Source organism: Melospiza melodia, chromosome 6 (genome assembly GCF_035770615.1).
Source record: "Melospiza melodia melodia isolate bMelMel2 chromosome 6, bMelMel2.pri, whole genome shotgun sequence".
NCBI classification, from domain to species: Eukaryota; Metazoa; Chordata; class Aves; order Passeriformes; family Passerellidae; genus Melospiza; species Melospiza melodia.
The window spans coordinates 53203098-53220457 of record NC_086199.1 but is presented as its reverse complement, the minus strand read 5'-3'; the positions used below and the strand labels follow the sequence as shown (position 1 = coordinate 53220457).

The 17360-nt window shown below is 40.0% G+C and overlaps 1 protein-coding gene across 1 annotated transcript; it reads left to right on the top strand.

Moving 5' to 3' along the window:
- The first annotated feature begins 1474 nt into the window (after positions 1-1474).
- ZDHHC13 (zinc finger DHHC-type palmitoyltransferase 13) lies at positions 1475-17089 on the top strand. The gene is made up of 17 exons (XM_063158177.1): positions 1475-1550; positions 2128-2261; positions 2642-2764; positions 3192-3269; positions 3730-3874; positions 5140-5204; positions 5751-5913; positions 6777-6902; positions 7217-7350; positions 8143-8246; positions 10630-10757; positions 11774-11836; positions 12211-12304; positions 13672-13755; positions 14551-14708; positions 15882-15979; positions 16492-17089. Exons 1-17 carry the CDS (start codon positions 1530-1532, stop codon positions 16625-16627), a joined length of 1854 nt encoding a protein of 617 aa, XP_063014247.1. The 5' UTR covers positions 1475-1529; the 3' UTR covers positions 16628-17089.
- The last annotated feature ends 271 nt before the right edge of the window (positions 17090-17360 follow it).

The window sequence follows — 17360 nt, the reverse complement described above, 5'->3', positions numbered from 1 at the left end:
CTCTAGAAATATGAAATGTAACAGCAAGATAACAACAGCTGTGTGCATTCCAAGGGCTTGTGTGAGTCAGGAACAGAGACTTTGCTCTCTTACCAAAGCTGTGAGTAGAACCAGAAGAGACAAAATTTCACTTCAGGTTGAGCCCTGATGAACTCTTTCTTCCCCTGTAATGGGAGCCAGGTCTTGGCCTTTTACCAACTGGTTCCGCAACAAGCAGCCTAAGTCATGTGCGTAGAGTGCACAAGGGAGATGTTGAGATTCCACAGTCACTCCTGTGGTGCTGGGATTATCGTACCCCCCAAAATATCTTCCTCTGCTTTAAAAACAATTGATGGTGATGGAAAATGCAGTAACCAGTCACAGGAAAGCACCCAGGTTCCTACCTGATGGTTAGTTGCCATCTAATAAACCTATCCTACCTTTGCCTACTGCTCTGACCTACCAAAACAGGGTTTTGGAAATAATTGTTGGGTTTTTTCATTAATGTGCCTGCTCTTGCAGTTTTCTTTCCTTTTATGAAGGCTGCTGAGGCTCTTGTGCCCTGAATGGCTCTCCCAGTCTCTCCCTGAAGACCTGACCTGAGCTGTGATCCTTCCAGCCAGGACCCCACTGTGGCAGGATGGCGAAAGCTCTGTGGTTCAGCCCTGGTCTGGAGGCTGAGCTGGGAGTGATAATTATCCCTTTTCCGATGACCTGTGAGTGGTGACTGTCAGTTGTCCAAGGGTCATGACACATTTCCTCTAGGAGCAGGGGGTCCCCGTGTCCCCACAGCCCCACGATGTTTGAGAGCTGGACGTCTCTGGTCACCCCATGCTGGGGTTTCTTCTGAGGCCAAAAGAGATGCCATCACTCCAAGGGCTGCCAGGGTCCCACCTCACCCGGCAAGCTTGGTGAGGTGTGGGTGATTGACACGCTTGGGTGTTTTCCCAGTTTATCCCCATTTCTTCGGGGGATGGTGACCGCTTGCCCTAAAATGGCGGCTCCTCTCTCACCCTGGCGGTCATTATGAGGGAATATTGGGGCTCAGCTGGGGGTCCCAAAGGGCCTTGAACTCCTCTGGGAACCGGGCCAACAAGGAGGTGACGTTACTCCTTTCAGGGAATTGTGGAGAGTCACAAGGTCCCCGCTTTCCTTTCTCCAGACTGAGCTCCCCCAGTTCCTCAGCCTCACCTCATCAGACGTCTCCAGAACCTTCACCGAGAGATCGCTTCTACCTGCTGAGGCACAAGCCCCGAAAAACTCGCCAGCAGACAATTCGCCTTGTCCGCCACCCGGGGGGGATCCTGAGCGAAAACAGAGTTCTTCGATGCGGTTGCCTTGGTAAAAGGGAAGGAACCATTTCAGGCACACGGGAACCGCCGACCCGCTCGCCCAAGCGGCTCCGCAGCGGCAGGGACAGCCTCAGGGAAGGCTTCCTGGGGCCTCCCCGCTCTCCCCCGGCCCCGCCTCGGAGCCGCCCCGCCCGGGCCGTGTTTGCCCGGCCCCGCCCCGCAGCCGTGCCCAGGAAGCGGGAGCAGGAAGCCGCGGGCATGGCGGGGGGCGGCCCGGCGGTGAGCGGGGGATCCCCAGGCAGCGCCGGGGCTGGAGCGGGGCTGGGAGCCGGCGCTGCCCGGGCCGGGGGTGCGGGGCGCGGCCGCGAGCCCCGGGCAGGTGGTGAGGGCGGGGCCGGGGCGGCCGCGGTGCCGCAGGGGTCTGGCGGGGGCTCCCGGGCAAGAGCCGTCCGTGTCGTGCTCTGCGTGTGCCTTGTCTGTTCCCTCGTCGGGTTTCTGGCTGCACGGATGGCACTATGGCTGCCAAGTGCGTTTCAAACCCTCCCCAAGGCCGTAGGTTGTGGTTTCTGGAGTGTAGCGCTGTTGTGGGGGAGGCTGCTGTGTCGGGAACCAGCTTTGCAGGGTGCTGAACGCCTCTGTCATTTGTCCTAATGCACCTTAACCCCATCCCTGCTGTCCTCCGCAAATGAAAGGATTGGTCTCTTGCCCGGAGGCTTTAACCGTGCTTTGAATTAACATCTTCGTTTGTATTAACAGAACCTACCACGCCCAGTGAGTGCTTCTGGTAAAGGGAGAGCTGTGTGTGGTGTGCAGCCGATAAGTAACAGTGGTTAATAATTGTTTTGTTAACAATCAGTGTAAAAGCCATTGCCATGGGCCTCATCGACCTCATGTGCACAGGAGCCACAGCGTCCATGAAGATAAAGGTCTTCCAGGCCCATATCCCATTGCTGAAGACCCCAGCACCTGTGATATTGTCAAGGCTACACAGTAAGTACATGTTCTGAGTGTGCGGAGTGTTGGAACAGATGGAAGTGTCCTCAAATGTGAGCCAGGCTGGATATTTTTACAAAGGAAATGTTTTCAGTTTCATTTTCTCCCTGTAGTGGAAGAAGAAAAGCAACTTACTGTTGCTACTGTAAATAAAAACATTTCAAGCAGATTTGTTTAAGTAGAAAATTCTACTCGTCAAGGCATAGCCCCACTCTTTTTACAAGACTTCCATTGAATGCAATGTGGAATTTGCTCCAGTAGGATCTGCTGGGTGATGCTTACTGAGATATATTTTTTCTTTAGGGTGCAAATGTCTCCAGACTGGAGAATACTGAAAAAATATAAGTATATTAATTTTTCTTTGTTTCTCATTTAAGGTATGGAATGCTAGAACGATGCAAAGAACTGGTAGAAGCAGGATATGATGTTCGACAGCCAGACAAAGAAAATGTGACTCTTCTTCACTGGGCAGCCATAAACAACAGACAGGAGCTAGTAAAGTAAGCTGAGAGTCCCTGTGGCAGTAACACAGTGTATTCTGCCACTGGTACCTATAATCACTTTGAAAAGAGAAGTGAGAATGCAAATTTTAACACACTTACCTTAGTGAAGATATCACTGAAATGTAAAGATAGCCTGTTTCTTTATATGGGAAATCATCTAGTACATGAAATCATTGGATTTTCCTGGATTTGTTTCTGTAACAAAGGTGAAAGCTGATTTTAGAAGTACCTTGCTAATGACTATGTTTTCTTCAACATTTTCTTGAAACAGCATTACTTACTTGGTAAACCACTTTTGTCCATTTGCTTCTCCAGTGAATTTTTTATTATGAGTCATTTACTCCTTTAGCTATGTTATCTTTAGTGTAAGGCTTTTCTATTTTATTGTGTCTGTTCCTGACCTTATTGTGCTGTTATTACACAGATATTACCTTTCCAAAGGTGCAGTAGTGGATCAGCTTGGTGGAGATCTCAATTCTACACCCCTGCACTGGGCCACCAGGTAGTGCTGCTTGCAACCCCTTACTGCAAATCTGTCAGTATTTAAAGCTGTGGTAGCACTTTCTGAGATTCAGAGAGCAAAGCACTGCTTGTCTGGAGAAAATATAACCTGAAATAATTATTCTGGGGAAACTTCTCTGAGTGTGAAGTCTCCTGCTGGAAGATGAGTGCTTTCTTCTGGACTGTCAGTCTTTTGCCAGAATCAGAGGCTTGGATGACTGCTCATAGGAGAAGTTACTGTGGAATACCCACTGTAGTCTAAATTAATGTGTAGTCTAAATTAATGCTTTGCCCTAGGCTTGTTTGTTAGGCTGTATGTATTTAATATGATTTCCTAAATAAAGCCATGAGAAGCTGAAATATTTTGTGGGATGCCTGTGAGAATTATAAAGGCAATGCTTTCCTTAAAATATCCATGTTTCAAATTGTCTCTATAGTTTCATTTACACCTGTTGTTGCAGACAAGGACACCTTCCGATGGTCGTGTTATTGTTGAAGTGTGGAGCAGATCCCAGTCTCATTGATGGGGAAGGATTCAGTAGCATTCATTTAGCAGTGCTGTTCCAACACATGCCCATCATAGCCTACCTCATAGCAAAAGGCCAGGTATGTTGCTGATGCCCCAAATGTACTTTTCGCTTATGAGTAGCTGCCTGTGTATAGGAGGCACTCCAGAACTAACTGGGTTTTTTTCGATGAAGAACAGTGATTTTACACCTCTTCTTATGTGCTAGAAGCACAGACAAACTTAGGCATTTGTATATGTAATTTTTTTTAATGCTCTTCCCTATTCCTGTCATTGCCCACATCCAGATTCACCTACATTTCAGCATGTTTAGGAGTGTTGTTAAGGTTGTGTGGATTTGTGGTGTGGTGAAATAACCAATGGCTTTTAAACGTGGGAACAAAAAGCAGTATATGATGTATAGACATTATGCAATATTTATGAATTGATTACAACTTTGTAACTAATAATCTATGCAGTTTTCCATAAATTGAAAATGCAGAAAAAATGATCAGACTAGGTCTGAATTTTCATTAGAAATTTGTGTTGTATCCATGGTAGTTGATGTCTCTTAGCTTATATGTGAAATGAGCAGAATTGATGGCAAGTGTAACAACATGCTAATAAAAATGACAAGAGTTCTTATATGATCTAGAGAGATTTTGAGGAACAACCTAGTGTTAGAATTTAAAAGTTTGCTCAGTTTATTTTCCTTCTTATGAAGTTCTCTTTAGGGAGAGTGACTTCAGGAACGTAGGTGCAGTGGTGTATATCACAGGCTTAATAAAGTTGTTGGCCCACCTCTCTTCTACTAAAAATATCCATGTGAATAATTCTTTTAAGTAAGTCTGTGCTAATATAATGATGGATGGAGGGAGAAAGCAAGGAAACCTTTGTTGTGAAGAAGGAAGAAAATTTAGGCTAGATATTTACCTATGTCTTGAGATACGTAGTCCTTCTTTGTTTTAATAAATCTGTTTTATGTATTTTTCTTTACATCTTTTATGTACTTCTATTTACACAAGGAACTTGGTTAGCATTGCTTTATAAGGTTCTTCTTATTGATAGTGTATTTCTTTACAAGGAGGACAAGAAATACAATTGACATGATTCACTTATAAATATCCTTAGTGGAGTCTCTCCCTTAAAAATTCCCTTAAAATAGAAATTCAGAATATTCTGTAAAGAATGACATGCAAGACTTAGAGAAGGAGGAAAAAGTTTTAAATGAGTGTTGGTTTCTTGGCTGATATGTTTTGATTTGCCTTTTTTCTGTTCATTAGTGAAGCTAAGTCAGTTACATAGCCCCAAATTCCACTGTTTCCTGAGATCACTGGTAATCACTTGCTTGTTATGTTTTTCTTAGAACATAGACACAACAGACTTCAATGGACAAACGCCTTTAATGTTAACAGCACAAAAAGCCTTTGGGTAAGTAGAGAGTAACTGAAGAAAAGTCTATTGTATTGTAGTCAAGAAGCAGTGAGGTGAATTTTTCCTTGCCTTTTTTTTTTAACTGACGTTCCTTTCCCTTCCACTTGTACAAAAATATGATGTGTTTCAGAGATTCAGAGTTGGGAATGCTTATTGGATATAGCAAAGAAAGTGAAAGGAATTTCTTAAATAAGTTTAGGTTTATGGCTAAATTGTCTGCAGCCTTATTGTATTTTCTGCAAAATTAAAACAAATGGGTGTGGATGCAGTGAAATGCATTTAGAACTAATAAAATGGGGAGATAGAAGCTATGGTGTTGTAGAAGATATGACCAGTGTTATGTACCTCATATTTGTTAAAATGGTGAGGTAACATCATCTGGAGAAATGATGATGCTACCTTACTTCTAGGGCAGGTGGGGAATTCTAAACATGGATTTACCATTGATGAGCTGGTTGTGAGAAGGCATTATATGTTCAAAAGTTTCATTTCCAATCTAGATTATCTTCTGTTTGTTAACTCTGATGATTTATTTTCATCTAGACCAGAACCCATGAAGTTTCTCTTAAAGTTTAATCCCTCTCTCAATGCTGTAGACAATGTTCAAAAGAATACTGCACTGCATTGGGCAATAGCCTCAGGAAATACTAGTGCAGTGGATCTGTTACTGGAAGCTGGTGCCAGCCTGGACATAAAAAATGTTAAGGTAGGATTTCCTTTGTGATATTTTATCCCATGTAGCATGAATGTGTAAAATGAATGTAAAGAAAAATCTCAGTCTTCTCCATGTTGGATATAAATTGCAGCGGGGTTTGGCTAAGACTAGGTATTCTTAGTCTTTCCCAAAAGGGAGTTGGTGCCTTTCTTGAGGTGTGGCTCCAAGTATGAATGCAGAGGTTCTTTGCAACTTTTGTGTAATGAACAGCCACGCCTTGTGTTCACTGAACAGTAATTGTGTCCTTTGACTTGATTCTGCTCCCTTGCCCTTTTTTGTTTCGTTTTCTTGGGGTGTTTAGTTAGTTTGATTTTCTCAGGACCTTGTTTAATTTCTGTTTCGTTTCTTCATTTGGCTGTTTGCTACTTAAAGACATTGTCATGAGGACTTGGGCAGATTTTAAAAAATGCATTTCTTAGTGTCTAGTCAGACTTGTAAAGACTTCAAATTAACTGAATGTCCTCCTGTGAAAGCTGATGTTTGGTTAATGCCTGTTTGTACATTCAAAAGGTTATCACATATGAAAGGCTTCAACTTAATGTTTGTGGGAACTGATAGCATAAATGTTGAAAGTATAGATTCCCACGACTATATAGATGTGTTATTGGAAACAGTCCAACAGATAAACAGCTACAAGTATCAGTTTTCAGAGCTATGAAGCTCTGATTTAAGCATGTTAGCACTCTGAATTTAGCTTACCTTTACTTAAAAAAATAGTGTGGGGGGAGGTGGGGCTGGGAAGTAACTGCCCAGTTATTCTTGTTTTAACTATGTTAATTTCTTACCTTTGTTAAAAGTGAGAGTGTTTATGTGTAAAGTAATAAATAAATAAATAACCCTATTTGTTGTTAAAGGGAGAGAGGCCGCTTGACATTGCTTGCCAAAGTCAGAATCCCTTCATGATTTACATGCTACAAGAGGAAGAAAAAATGAGAAACAGGAGAAATAACAGGTTACTGAAAGTAGTAGAGAAATATGAGGTAATTTCCTGAGTAATAAGTAATAGAAATAAAACCAGAGCATGCTGTGTTTAGAGTGACATGCAAATTAACTCTAATGAGAGTAATTTCTGAAATTGGGTGCACAAAATAGAGTTCTTTAAAAGCACATTGGAGTGTTTGGGTGAGAGTTTTGTGTCATACCTCACCCGTGCTTTTGATGTATTGATCAAAAGGACCTTGTCCTATCTTACTTATTGTGAGTCTTTCAGCATTTGTCATTACATGAACCGAATACTTTTAAGTAAGACCTGCTTGAGTACTTTGTCATATTTTAAAAGTAATCATTTTGACAGCTCTTCCTGGTGTTAGCATCTTCCTTGACGTTCATGTGGGCCATTGGATACGTCATGGACCTAAGTTCTGATTCTTGGCTTTTAAAAGGAGGTTTGCTTCTCAGCCTGCTATTTGTGATGTCTCTGTTTGTGAGGTTTGTGGCCTTTTCTCTCTGTTTATGTACTTACTTGGCAAAGACTTTAAAAAGCATCTGATGCATAATTCTTTTCAAAGTTTAGTTTCAGTTAACAAAAAAGATAGCGCCTAAGAAATGGTTTTACAATGTGTGGAGAATTTAAATGCATGTACTTTTTAGAATTAATGACCATAATAATCAAATATATTTAGATACACACAATAATAGTTTCTTGTCACTGAAGGATTTGGAAAAAAAACCCCAAATGCAGTCTGTTAGCTGATTTTGTTGTCAGAGTATTGCTGATGGTCTCTATCTGGTAGACATTGAGATATCTGCTCAGAAGTGTCCTTTATCACAACTTTTTCCTGCTGTGTTCTGTCACAAAATGAGTTTTCAGGAGCCATCCCCTCTCCTGCTCCCCAGACCTCCCAGTGTTATCCTGAGCTGTTTCTCACATTTCCTGCCAAGGTCAGTGGTCGCTGATATGGCAATGCTATCTGTGTGCAAATAGACAGAGGTGGGACTTTTCAACCAGTCCTACTGCACTTTTCAGGTGTATAATATTGTGCTGGAGCAGAGCACTCTTCAGTTTTATTTTTGCATTGTTAACCCCCTATATGTATGGATAAAGAATGCTTTTGAGTGACAGTTCTTGATTGCTTTGAGCAACTTTAAATAAACCCTGTGCTTGAAGTTTTTGCAGTTACAAACCATATTATTTATATTCTATGTGTTTTCTATATCTATATATATTCTATGTTTCAAATATATTTTGAAAAATATTTATTTCTTTTAATGTTCTTTCAGGCAACTTGTGGGGCTCAAGAACCTAAGATACCTTCCCACAGCATTTCTGCTAAGTTCAGTTTTTTGGATGTCCATGACCTGGTTTTTCTGGTTCCTGCCTGATATCCTTTATACTCAGGAAATGCAATTCTGCTTGGAGTTTCTTGTAAATCTAAACCTGTTGTGCAAACTGTGATGAGAAGTTCCAGATAATTCCATGTGACTGTTCATCTCTGGTAAGATTGGTTTAATCCCATTGGGAAGAGGCAAAGTGACTTTAAATTAAACAAAGACTAAAATTCTGTACCTTTTATCTATTGATTTTTGTCTTCCTTACAACCTGACCTATTTCATATGTTACTGGAATATCAGAATGAAGGTGTTATGTAGCTAATGGCTTCTGTTAGCATCTACACATCACTCTTTAATCTTCCTCACTGAGACTGTGGTACACTGATGTATTTTGTCATGTGCTGTAACCGGGTAACATCTTAATAATGATGCTGAAAGCATCTCTTTTTTCTAAAATGATAAGCATTTGATAGTTGGTGGTATTCATGCTCCTGCCTTTAAAAACATTCTCTACCACCACCTCCCTAAAAAAAGAAGAAATTCCTTTGTGTTCCTGCAAAGTAGACTGTCCAGTCTCCTGTCTTTATTCACAGGTTACATTGAATCTTTAGTATACAGTGAATTAATTTCTATCTGGCATTTACTTGCTTTGAAGAGGCTTCTCAGTGATGAGTACAAAAGCATTTTAGTAGTTTGTGCTCTCTTTCTAGTGCCCTGTTCTTTGTTAAACAGTGGGCATCTGGTTCATTGATTAAGTTGTGTGAAAAAGCCTTTAGGAAGATTCTTAGAACTGCAAATAATTTTGTACTAAAGCAGCTACAATGTATTGCTACACAGTTTTAATTAATTTTTAATTCAGCCTTTCAATTACATTTTCTCTTGTACTGTTCCCAATTAAGATGTCCTTAATGGAGTTATCAGGATTAACTTTGATGAACTGATCAAGTGTATTCCTGCTGGGGATTCACACACGTGCTTGTATAAATGAAAATGGTGTTATTCAATTGTTGTGAAGGTTTAAGGTTTGTTTTATTGGTGTAACATAAGTTAAAAGGAAAAAGCAATTCTACTTGTAGGGATTTGAGTCGGATGCTGCTGAAGATAGTGAGCATAGCAGTGTTCTGGAAGTACTAACCATAGCCTGGTGAGATGGGCCAGTGGATAGGTTTCCATTTCACTGTCCAACCCTTGTTCTCATGAGTGTGTTTTCCTTCTGGAGCTGGTCACAGTGTTTTAAAAGTTTTCAGGATTTTAGTTAGCTGTATCTCTCTGACTTGCTTGGGACTGAATGAAAATCCAGCCATTCTAACTAAAGATTTCTCTGAGCTCCAAAAACCAATACCAGTGCAAATAGACCAGTAGTATCCACAAGAAACACACCATCGTTTTGACTTCTATAATTGCACCCTGCAACTGCATTGTAACAAACACAGCTGATGTTTGTGCCAGTATTTCCTAAATTGTCACCTTGATTTTAATTAGAACTGTTTGCAGTGTTGTTAGTTCATAAGAGAAAATGACTTTGGGGTTGCCATCCTGGATTTTTCAAAATTATTTTCCCTGGAGTTCATGAAGTGACTGAGGAGTCACTGGAGATGCCATCCAGACTTGAGCGCTCTGTCTGGTCCTTGGTAGCAGCAGGATGGTTCTTTAGCAGCCTGGGCTCTCAAGGTTGATGCATGACTTTAAGTTGTATTAAACTAGTCTCACTCTGTATGCCTCTATTGCTGTGTGGAGACAGTTAATCTTGACATGTTTTTCTTCCCCAGTCATCTGATACACAGATGGTTTTAGTTCTTAGTGTAAAAATGGTGTTCCTAATGTCCCATTACCTTCAGAAGTGTTTAGCAGTGTGTGCTTGGGCTTTTTTTGTGTGACAAAAATAGTTTCAGGATGATTTTCAGTTACATTTTTCTGAATGAGTATATTTAGTTGCTTTTGGCTGAAATGAATGGGACAAGGTAAGACTGAGTAAGAGCCTGTTTGAGTTAGGGGTGGTCCAGCAGCCAAACTAACCTCACAGCTGCCAGAAGCTTTATAGCTCTGCATGTCTGACTGATATTGTGTAAATAAAGTACAAAAGCTCCAGAGGGGAAAAAAGAAATCAAATTTGTTTCGTACCTCTGAAATATTCAAAAGCAGAAGTCTGGAGGACTTTTAGGGAGGATGACATGGAGCCATGTTGTGATGCAGGTTTATACAGCTGTAAAAGTTGTCTTCAGCACTCAAACTGGACAGAATATTCCATTTCTCTGATAAAATGGCCTTGGAAGGACAGAGAGGATCCCACTGTAAAAGTGAAAGTATTTTTTTTCCTTCTTGTGTCGTGCTTGTATTAACTAATTAGTATTAACCAATTTTAGAATATTTTGCTTGTTTCACAAAGAGTGGTATTATGAGTTGTAAGAATATAGTCCTTAACCTGACTATCACATACCACATACACAAATGTAATTCTTAAAATCACTGTTGTGTTCAGCTTGATGGGTCTTCTCTATTATTTCTATAAAACCTGGAGTACTGATCCTGGATATATAAAGACTTCAGAAGAAGAGAGAAAAGAGGTAGGTGGTTTTGTAAAAACAAATGGAAGGGCTGGTGTGGTGCAACATGTATCAGCCACTTCTGGTGGTTGCTTGTCATCATGTGCAGCTTTGGTAAACTGGAAAGCAGTGAAATATTCTTCCTTAAAGAGGTTTTAGCAATGTTGTTTAACAGCACAGATCTTGGAGAATTTCTCCTTCTACTGCTTGTTTCCTTGTCTGCCTTGTCCTGCTAAAGTTTGCTTGCCTCTGTCTTCTCATTGAAATATGAGCTTTGGCCAAAGATTGTACAGACCGACTGGTGTTATCTGTGATATGAATTCACATAGAACTTCACTTAAAAAATATAAGCTTTGCATGGCTTCTGTTGCAGTTGTCTATGGTTAGAAAGAAATAGTCACAGTGCTTTCCTATATATCATGTGCTACTAATTATTTAAATTCTATCATGTGCTTTGAGGATGTGTGTAATGTTTTTTGTGCTTGAACATCGTGCAACTCTCATGCTATTTCCTAACTGTTTTATAGCAGCCAAAAGAAGTCATGGGCAGTCAGTCAGTAGAGAATTTAGTGTCTGCTCTCTCCAGCCTATGGGTTGAGGAGAGCATTTTCTTTGTGATCTCATGGCTCTCATTGAGGTTGTATTTCTTCCAATTGCCAGGGAGAATAAACTGCAGTTTTAACATATTGCCACAGGACTCATAAATGTTCTGTCCTTGTAAAGGAGCAGGCTTCATCTCCCTGAAGTCTGGCTGACTGTATGAGGGGTGCCATCTCATTTTAAGGAGTATTTAATTCACATCATTTAATAATTTTGACAACACAGAAATGCTTTTCTGAGTAATCTTGTGTGGGTGAAGCTGCATTAATCTTTACTGGTTTGTTTTTTCTTGTGCACCTCTTTAAATAGTGAGTTCTTACTCCTGTTCATGCTTGGCACTTAAAATACTTGCCAACTGCAGAAGTCTTAATGTAGAAATGTTCATAGCACCTATGGAAAAGTTATCCAAGTGCAAGCACAAAATCTTTATTTTTCAGAACATTATAGCTCTTGCAGAAACTGGGTGCTTGGACTTCAGAACATTTTGCACATCGTGTCTTGTAAGTAGGGCTTTTTGTACTTATTTTTTGTGAACCTGCCTTTTACTCAATGCTGCCATAAACATCCTTTTTCCTCACTGCTTGTCATGAAAGTGTTAATAACAATATAACAAGTAGTTTGTTATATATTGTTTAGATTTCTTTTATGGTGATAAGAGATGCTTTGAGATACTTGAACTCTAATATTAATTTTTAAAAATCCACTCTTTTTTCTTTTTAATTAAGGTGTATGGATCTCATCCATGTTCTGTGTTGTGAGGTCTATGACACAGTAATTATGCAAAATGTGGGTGGTAACTAAGATGATGCCTTAAATTTTGAGCAAAGTAGATGCTTCTGCTATGAGTGTTTTCTTTCCCTTCATCCTCCCCTAGGTAAGGAAGCCTTTGAGATCTGTGCATTGCCTTGCTTGCCAAGCATGTGTAGCCAGATATGATCAGCATTCTCTGTGGACTGGACAGTGTGTAGGTGAGAGTGTGTTGCTTTATCAAATTCGAAAATGCCCCATATTTTAAAAGTTGCAGAGAACATTTATCCCCTTAAAGAGAGAGCACACATGACACAAGAATATCCTGTTGATGCTGAAGGACTCTGATAGGTGGCAGAGTGAAATCAGATGAAAGAGAGAAAAGCAAATAAGATTATTTAGGGGTTGTTAGAGTGGTCACCCTAAGAACACACATCATGCAATCTGAAACTCTTTCTTTGGAGGGAGAAGGAACAGGAGATATGATTGAGACTTTAAAAAAGGAAAGAAAAAATTTATTAAGATGGTGGCTAAAGTGAATGCAGAATTATTAGCCAAGCATGTCATAGTAGAACCAGGGATTTAGGATTGGTAGAGGAAAAATGGCTCCACATGGCAGGCAGGGAAATTTTGGAGCTTGCTGCTGTAAGGGTTTGCAGACACAGGCAATGTCAGCAGGTTCAGAAAGGGTTTAGACAAACTTTTTTGGACAATCTGTCCAGGAGTAGATACTGAAAGAACCAGACAAGTGTGCACAGTCTGACATTTTAATGCAGTAGCTGTGGGTGAGGAGAATGAGCTGCAGGAAGTGGCTGGACTCGTGTGTCCTCCTGAACTTCCATTGCCCCTTGTCGCTGTCGGGGACAGTTCTGAGTGGGGCAGCTGTACCGCTGAGATGGCCCTGCAGGGCATTTCCATCTTCTTGTGTTCTTCCCTCTCACCCTCTCTCTTCCTTTCTGGCTTATTTCTGGTGATGCTCAAGATAGGAAGGTGAGAGCTTCACATTTCTAACAATACGTTTTTCACTTTTTTTTTGCCAACAGCCTTTTTCCTAGTGTTAAATGCTATTTTTGCAGTGTTTGCTATTTACAAGGTGCTGAGACATCCTTCTGATGTGTTGTCTCAAAGCTTTGAACAATATCACTGTAATTAAAAATAATATCTTCATGTAACAGTTGTTCTGACAGAGGTCTAGGGCTTTTTCCCTGTATGTTTTCAATTCTGAAGCACACAATGTCCAGCAAGTTTAATAGCTTAGACTTCTCAGTATATGAGGCAATTTTATTGTGCATGGGAGGGAGTTGTGGTTGCTTAATTAGGGCTCACCAGACTAAAACAGCTGAAGGCAAGCTCTGAGGGAGAGACAAATCCTGGTTGACTTTATCAGAACTAATTCTGTTATATAAATTGGGATGGCTTACAGGACAAAGTTGAGAGAGAGATCAGCCTTGCCAAGCTCTCTTGTGGATGGCAGAGGTTAAAATAAGAAATGGTTTTGACTCTGTTTATTCCTGATAACTTTAGTAGAAATGCAAGTACTGCTGAATTTTAAAATGTTCAACTTTAATTTTTTTCCCCTCAATTTCAGGCATTGGGAACCATTATTACTACTTGTTGTTCCTGTTTTTCCTGACAATGACTGGTGTCTGGCTGCTTTATGGAACTCTTCAGTGTATGTATCCATGAGTTTAGTTTTTAGCTTTCAAATCTGTCTCTGTGTGGTCTTTATTTTTCAGCATTTCCTTTCCAGCAAGTACAACCTGCACAAGCAATACCTTATTTCAGCAGTGATGTTACTGTAGCATTAAGTGAAAATGCATCCTATCTGAGCCTTTGGTCAAATACCTGATTCCATTTGTGTTGAGCAGGAACAAAGATGCTGCTGTAGTGGGGTACCCAATGGAAAATGAAATAGCAGGAGGCATTTTTGTTAGAGAGGAAAATGTGGCCGAAGGTCAGGTGACAAGTTCTAATCTGGATCCCCTTTGCTGTAACAGAAAATGAGTTTGTTAATACATTATTGCAAAAGCTTGATTGATTTTATTTTTTTTTAATTTGGAAATATTCTTACTAAATGCAGACATTTCTTCTTGGTTTTAAAGTAATTTAATTCTGAAGAGAAAACAGTATATTATTTTGTTAATGAACCTGAACTGTTGCTTTGTAAAATTCAAAATTTTATTGGAAAGCAGAAGAATACCCTCAGTTGCTGAGGATGAATTGCTATAGCACCAGCCTTTAAAAACAAGGATGTTTTTCTGTGGATCATGAGCACAGAGTGTAAAGATTATGCAGCCAGAATAGCAAGCACTCACACATCTGTGTGGGTGCTTTTAGGTGGCAACGGGATAGATGAAATGTGGTATTTCTAGAGGATGTTGCTATGTAATATTAATTTCATGCAAATAATCTTCCCTCAGCTCTTAAGGGCTTAAAAACACAATTGACTGATTGTGTGTGTTGTCAGATTGGTCCAACCACTGTGCAGCAAATTTCCATCAAGATGGAGCATGGACGTACTTCACCCAGACAGTGTCCTGCTCTCCCTGGGTTTCCTACGTCTCCTCAGTTGCTTGTTTCCACACCCTGTGGGCCTCTCTGTGGCTCACTGTTCAGCTTTATCAGGTAATATTTTCCTTCAGTTTGTGCTTCTTGTCAAATTAAAGCTCTTCCCTGGATGATTTGCTCCCATAAAAACTCTGTGCCTGCTCTCCCTGATAAATGTCACAGCAAGGTGCTTCTCTTAAATCTCAAGGCAGAGCTTCAAGTTTCACAGGTTCAGCTTGTGCACTCAGCATTTCTCTGTTGGAAGTAGAATCACAGTCTGCAAATCATTCCTATAACTGAGCTCTGGGTTTACTACTCAAAATTCCAAGCCTATAAAAAGTTGTATTTAAAGACAAGAAATTTGACCAATAGAACTGGTATTAATGCCCCCAAAACTGCACGAAATCTCAGTAACGCAATTATTCCGGAGTTGAAAATTCTGTGGCAGAGCTCAGCCATGTGTCATTAGGCTGTATTAAATCCCACTGCTACTGTAAAAATATATGACCTGGATTTTATCTTGAGGACTGTCAAGTTTCTTGTTTATATTTTTATCAGAGAAAAGCTTGGCTATGCAAACAAAATTGAGAAGAGCTGTCTTAAAACATCTGTGAAAGCTTGTTTAGCAGCTCTTAGGGAACAGGTGTCTTTGAAATATGTGCTAAGCACACTGAGCTAAGGGCTTGTTTTACATCTTGTTCAGTAAAAAAAACCTGAAAAACAAAAAACTCCACAATCTTAGATGTGTACTGCTAGATTTTTGCAGTGTCCAAAACAGTGGGATATCATGCTGGAAAAAGATAGGGAGGATTAACTACTTAACACAGTTTAACTGCTGTGTTTCATACACAGTGATTTGAGAATGTACTGCTTTGTGGCATTTGGTGTCATTGTGGATCAAGGTGTCTTTTTCTGCCATTTTGTGTGGTAGAATGTAGACAAAAATCTGAGGAGATTGGTGCTTAACTGTGATAGATCTTCCACTTCTGCAGACATCTGTGAAAGGTATAGTCTTCACAGGCATCCCAATTAGGCTTGCCTTCTCTGGGAGCTGGTTCTTGCCAGGTCCTTTTAGCCCCAGTGACATTTCAAGACATACTTTGCAGTCATCATTATAGCAGTGGTTACTTATTTGTTAGATATATCCAGGCTCTTCCCCCTACTCCCTTCTTAGTAGTATCTTTTGCTCACTAGGATTTTAGTTTGTGATGTTCATGTTGTAACCATTACTTACGTTTTTTTTCCAATCAGATTGTGTTCCTGGGGTTGACCTCACATGAAAGAATGAATCTCCTGGTACAGAGAAAATCCTCTAAGCATCCTGTTTCACTCAGGAGGACTCCCTACAAGTGGGTATTAATGAATAGAGTGTTTGAAACATGTTATCTCTTCAGTACTGATCGGCTTCACTGCCTCATAAATGCAAAACTGTTTTTGGGGTGAGGGAGTGCTGTCCAAAAATTTGTTCATCAGTCCCTGTATCTGTTGTGTAGGATCAGAAAGGGACTAGTTCACACCTTAGTTCTCTTTCTGACTTCTCCTGCAATATTTAGCTCTATTAATAGAGAAACCAGTACCAAGGTTTCCCAGTTTCCTCAGGTATATTAACAAATAGGATCTTACTAACTGTGGGGCATTATTTCAGTCCAGCTTAATCTACTCTTATGTGTTTAAGTAAAACATGTTGTAAAAGTTCAGCAAAGGTATAATGCTTAATTGAGAGCTCTTCTGTTTCTTCTTCCTGAGCTGTCTGCCTTGACAGGTTAAAATCTTGGGTGCTGCCTCATGGTGAAGTGGTGTTTTTCATGCTTGCAGTCTTCGTTTCTTGGGTTTATGAATGCATGTTCTTCTCTTTTTTCAGCCTTGGATGCTTCCAGAATCTTGCAGACTTTTTTCAGTGCAGTTGCTTTGGTATGTTCAAACCCAACTTAATTGACTGGACCAAGCAATACAAACTTTTTTATCCGGCAAAAGAGAAAAATGTTCACTCTGTGTAAAACTTTGCTTAATTTCTAAAACGACTGAGCTGAAAGCTAAATAAAACAAGATATTTCATTAATTTCTACAAATTCTTCTGAAGCTGCTTGTTATTAATTTTTATTATTGTTTCTAATATTAAACTTACATAAGATACAGCAGATTTGTAGATGGAACAGTCACTGTATGTCTGTGTATATATAGTTGGAGCTGAAACTATTTAAAATTTTATGTGGTGAGATGACACAAATATATATATTTTTAAAGGTAAGTTTTTGGGGCAAAATTTCAAAATTATGTTGGTAACATTTGCTTTACTTTTCTGGTAACAAAAGACAATTAAATTTGAAAATTAAGGTGAAAGTTCATGTTTAAAAACTTAATATTACAATTATATTGTAATTTTATTGCTTATGCTGTGAAAATCTCTATTATGTCTTTGTATTTGAAGAGTTTACATGTAATAAAACAGAGCTTTCATACTTGTGAGTGTATTTTTGCAGATTGGAATAGAGTCAAGGGATATGTGGCCAATGATGTATTTAAGAGTGGGTGGGCACAAAACCATAAGAAGGAGCCTGACTCTTTGCCTTATGTTTTTCACATATATATGCCCTGTTAGGGTATGAAAATGGGTGAGTTTATGATGGAAGAGAGCCATGCACATGAAGAGAGGGAATTGTTCCCCACTGCATCTCTAATAGCTGATGTCAGCCACATTCCCAAGGAAAGGAGGGGCCAGCTGTACAGTGT